Below are 5,691 nucleotides of genomic sequence, written 5' to 3' on the forward strand. Positions count from 1 at the left end.
TGATAGTGATTGTTCGTTAGAATAGGCATGGTTAGAGATGAAGGTTGAACATGAGGGATATATGGAACAACAACCGAAAGAGGGTCCGAAATAGCAAGGTTAGGAGTAGATGATTCAAAGGAACTAACAAGATCAAGAGGACCTCCGGAGAGTTCTCTTAAGGTTTGTGCAACGTTTGATTCATGACCTTGGAGTTCATCGAATTGTTGGTAAAGCTTTAATTTTTTTTAGAGATCCATTACTCTGAAGACATAACTTAACATTTCCCCATCTCTTTCCGAGGCTGTTGATGAACTTGAGTTTTTATTCATGTGGGGTTCGTACAATTCCATGAGCAGTCATGTTGTTGACAACGATTCGATATCTGTTAGAAGCAGAGGCAACAAATTCACTGGGTGAAGTAGTGAAAGTGTCAAACTTGTTGACAACAGATGTTAGATGCTTATCCTTCATGTTCTCTGATCCTTCGAATAGGTCCTGGAGTGTGTCCCAAATCTCTTTTGCAGATTTGCATAGCTTGATATGCTCAAAGAGTGATGGTGGTACACCAAACATCATTTCCGAAAAGGAAACTTGGTCTGCATGCAGCTTTTCAAGATCATCGGCAATAAGTGGTGTTGGACACTGTTCTTCTTGGAACATGAGAGTTGTAGCAACATCTCTAACGGTTGTTCAAACTGGAACATGTTGACCATCTTTAACGGATCTCCAAATAGGTTCACCTTTTTATTTTCAAAGTAAAAATCTCTCCATTCTAACTTTCCAGTGATCATACTCTTCAACAACTAGCAATGGGGCACGTGTAGGGCTACCCACGCTATTTTCTATTTGCATTGGATACATTTGTTGAGGATTAGAAGCAGCCATTGAAATTAAAATATCTTCAAGAAAAAGTGGTATATACAAGAACTTTTATCCTGAACACATAAATTATTGAAATACAAAGGTAATTTCAAATCAACTATAAAATGATCTTATGGATTCAAAGAACAACCACTCAAGCTATGATACCAATTGTGAGAACAAGAACTGATTGCACAGGGACAAGGTTTGAAAACTCAAACCTTGAGTTAAATATTAAGATCAATGTTTGCTACTAAAAGAAGATTCCAATCGTTTCTGGCAGGACCAGTCAAGACTTGAAGTTGAAGATTCAACAAAGTATTCAATTCATATGATAAGTAAGAAGTTAATGATCAAGGCAAAGAAATAGATGAACAAGAAGAATGTTTGAGAGAATTGATTTGAAAGAAAGATGGAAGTGAATTAAATGAGAAAGTCCATCTTTAGTGAAGCAATCCGTCGTTTGATTTAACATTAAAGGCTCCTATACATAGGAGAACAGATTACATTATACTGACCAAATACATACATAGAACTAGATAATAGAGTTACTTCTAACACTCTAATTATCTAAGTTAGACAAAAGAGAATAAGTCCTATGACATGTTAAATCAAACTAAAAAACAAATACAATTAATAGAGATGGAAAATATATTGATTCAGACATATTGTCATTCCAGACAGAATTTTCAATCCGAAATCCCTTCACTACGTTCGGAATATCTTCAACTGAACTTCTTTTCGGAACTGAGGTTGACTTCGGAACTATCAAAAGATTAGAGATTGCCAGAGGTTCACTTTTAGGTTCCAACAATATATATATATATATATATATATATATATATATATATATATATATATATATATATATATATATATATATATATAGGGTCCGATTCCTCTGAGGACTCATTTAAAAGTGAGGACTCGTGAGGACACCTTAAAAAAATTGAAGAAAAAAAAATCTAGAAAAAATACAAATCATAAAATCGAGCATAGATCTATATCTCTAAGAAAAAAAATTGGAAAAAAGATTTTTACATCATTAAAATTGATACATGATTCATTTTTAATTTTTTATTTTGCATCATTATGATCCATGATTCAATTTTAATGATCCAATTTTAATGATCCAATTTTTTCCAATTGTTTTTCTCTCAGACATAGATCTATGCTCGATTTTATGATTTGTATTTATTTTAGATTTTTTTTCAATTTTTTATGGTGTCCTCACGAGACCTCACCTGATCCTATATATATATATATATATATATATATATATATATATATATATATATATATATACACCCTAATTATGGTTATTTGCAAACAAAATATGTGGGCAAAGTAACGATTAGATAAAGCACATATCTTTCTATTTGACCAACATAACTTCTAGGTATTGCGCTATCCTAGGGATTTGGCAATTATAACATCTAGTTATTATCTCTTCCTAGACTATCGGACATTATAACTCTTAGCCATAATATCATAGCTTACAACTAGGCATAATATCTTTAGCCAGGGCCGGTCCATAGGCTTTGTATGCCCTAGGCAAAGAAACTTTATGATTCCTTTATTGTATTTAAAAACAAAGAATTGTAAAACTAGAAAAAAAACTATTTTCATATATATATATATATATATATATATATATATATATACATATATATATATACTCATAAAATATATTGTATATACATGGGGCATAACAAATTAGGTTTCAAATACAAAAATTTAACGTACGATAATTTTTGAAAAATCTAAAATTGAACAATTAAATGTGATTCTACAATTAAGTTTGTGGTATGAAACAAAAATAGATTACAAGCCAAAACTATACAAACAGGGAGCACATTAGCACTTAGAACAACTAACCAACAACAAAAAGGCTATACACAAGTAAATTAAGAAATTTAAGAATAACACCAAAACTGAGAGCAGCACCAATTATGAAAACGAAGTTTTAGAAAATTTTCTTTGCTAAACTACTTACCGCATTGAACTTTGTGAAAGCACAACTGACTAACAAATCAAGCAACCTAAGTTTACTGATTTTAAACTAAATGTGAATGCATCCAGCTTCAAGTCTTGACATAAACACCTTCGATTAGTATCTTCAACCTATGTGATTATAAAGACATATAGAAATAACACCAAAATTGAGAGCAACACCAATTATGACAAAATAAAGCACTAAAATTTCCACCTCAAACAATCTGCCATAAACTATCTAATAAACATTTTAACAATCAAACCATAGTAACAAATTTAACAATTGTTTGTTCTATTATAAGAGAAATCAACAAACACCATGTATATATTCAAACAAAACTGACACAAATTAATCTAATGAACATTTAACTAAGAGAATTTGAGATGATGAGGCTTCCAAATTTCGGTGAGCTCATCAGAGAGACATAGAGATATACGATACTGAAGAGACATCCTTGAATGCTGAGATTTTCCGTATATGAAATAATCATATATCTTTCTAACTTATGAATTGTCTAAGATTGGTACAACATACACTACTAGAATATATGCCTTTAATGACGCGCAAACCACGACACGAGAAGATTTATATTACGCAAAAGAGAGTGACCTTAAAGTAGTGTCATCTATTCAAAAATTTGAAGGGTTTAGGTCATGCATTATTGCATGTCCTTAAATTAGTGTCTTAAGAGAAAAAATAAAAAACACGGAGGGCACTTTATCTTAAATGCGCACCCTCTATAAGTGTCGCTTTATAATTTTAATGAAACGCGCCTCTCTTGTTAACGGGGGAAACAAAAATCCCCAAATTTTTGAAAACCCGCCTTGTTCTTTTCTATCTTTCTATCTTTTATGTTCGCAGTTGACTCTCCCATCTTTTTTTCTATTGTGAGAATTGACGAAAAGAAGGGAGAATTGGATGGATCCATCGGTGATGATGAATGGAGATGCTTTCCGGCGAACGTCGAAACTACCGTCACACTTTGCCCCCTCGTCCTAGTGAAATTCATCGAGCGTTGGCTCTCTTCTACTTCCACCGTCGCAACTCCTATGCAACCTCCCTTTACGTCTACAATAAACGTGTTGTTGAACTGGATACCGGTTGTGGTGTAACCACCATGGATCTGTAACTTCTTGGCCTCAAATACGTTGTCCTTATCGACATCATACCCGTCATGCCGACACTGAAGCATAATTTCAAATGCAACAAAATTTTGTAAGGTAAGATGTTATAAACGGTATAACTCCATTGGACTAATTCGGACCAAATCACACCCCTAAAACTGCCTTTTGACATGTTAATCATTGTCGATGTGGTGTACATAGAGGAATATCTAGCACCTTTACTGGGGGCGGCAAAGTCGATGGTTACTGATATAGGGGTGGTGCTATTAGGGTGTTAAGTTAGGTCGCCTGAAATGGGTAGAGTATCTGAAAGAGGTTTCTACTCATTCTCAAATTCTTTCCCTGTTCTTAATAAGAAATTTACAATCGATGTCAAGGTTTCTACTCTTTCTGAAATTCATAAAATTATTTGTTATCTTATCAATTTACGTTTTTCCTTATTCCTTGGCTTCCCCATTTTTGATTGATTGTACTATTATCTACTGCAGTTGTAGATTTCCACCGAAAAATATTCAAAATTGATTTTTTTATTTTGTGTTTATTATATTTTTCTAATACTATCCAAAGGACAAAGGACATATGATGGTTCGTTATTATGCACATTTCATGAAAGAAGACAATTTTTCTCACACCCACCACCTGTTTGTTTTATTGCTTCTTCCAATTTTGTTGATAGGAAAGTATGATGGATATAGTCATTTGTAGCCATGATAACAATTTTTTGGGGGAGTTGTGACTTGCATTAACTTTTCTCTTTGCATCCAAATTATGCATTTACACTTCGATTAACACTATTTGGTTATTGCTACTAAAATTAGGTCTATGGAACCATAATGCATGCATGGATCTCCTCCAGCCATTCAATCCTGTTCCTAAATTAGTCATCATAAAGAGTGTTGTCTTTTTGACATATTGGCAGGTAACAAAGCCACTTCTTGGTGAACTGAACTAAATTTTTACTGCAATTACAGACACAATAGACTGGAATGTACTTCGACATGGTATTATTGATAGAGAATGTTTTTTTTTCCTTTTTTTACTATGGTTCTTTATTTTGGTGATTGAAATCAGTACATGATTATATCTTTTTGCAGATTTGTTTCAGAGATTATTCAGGCAAGATCTTTTGGTTGCGAGTTTGTTTCAGAACTTTTTACTTGCAAAGAGAATTATGCGTTCTGCAAATTGTTCTCCTGTATCTTATCCGATGTTGCCTCCAACTCATTAACACCATATGTGGTAATAAACACATCAACTTGCTTATGATGTTATAATTATTGAATCTTGATTATTTTGGTTATGGTTTGACCACGTGTCATTACAGGGATGCATGGGATATTGTTGCTGAAATCTACCTTTCTCAACTTCCAACATTGCTCGAGGATCCCAATGCAGAATTCTAGGTCTGAGATTAAACTAATATTTTCTAGTTACTTCTTCCAATGCTTTCTTGATAAAGTTATTGATTAATTGTTGATGTGGCATTAATATTTTACAGCCAAGTCCTCTTTTCACTGAGCAATTGATAGCGTTTGAGGTGTAGCTGGATCATGGGTCTGAACATAAGAAACCACCTGAGCAGTTGCCTATTGTTCTCCAGGTTTTACTCAATCAATGCCATAGGTTTCATGCACCTGTGCTTCTTGGAAGATTTATTGATATGGGTCCATTGGTTGTTGATTTGGTAGGTTATTTTAGGTTTTTGCCTTTTTACAGTTTTACTCAATC

At 33.2% G+C, this 5,691-nt stretch overlaps 1 protein-coding gene across 1 annotated transcript; it reads right to left on the reverse strand.

The window, feature by feature from the left end:
- Positions 1–303: 303 nt before the first annotated feature.
- On the reverse strand, positions 304–867 carry LOC111882407 (uncharacterized). The gene is made up of 2 exons (XM_023878779.1): positions 776–867; positions 304–661 (listed from the first exon to the last, which is right to left on the reverse strand). Exons 1-2 carry the CDS (start codon positions 865–867, stop codon positions 304–306), a joined length of 450 nt encoding a protein of 149 aa, XP_023734547.1.
- Between the last annotated feature and the right edge of the window lie 4,824 nt (positions 868–5,691).

This window comes from Lactuca sativa, chromosome 8, assembly GCF_002870075.4.
Source record: "Lactuca sativa cultivar Salinas chromosome 8, Lsat_Salinas_v11, whole genome shotgun sequence".
Lineage (NCBI taxonomy): Eukaryota > Viridiplantae > Streptophyta > Magnoliopsida > Asterales > Asteraceae > Lactuca > Lactuca sativa.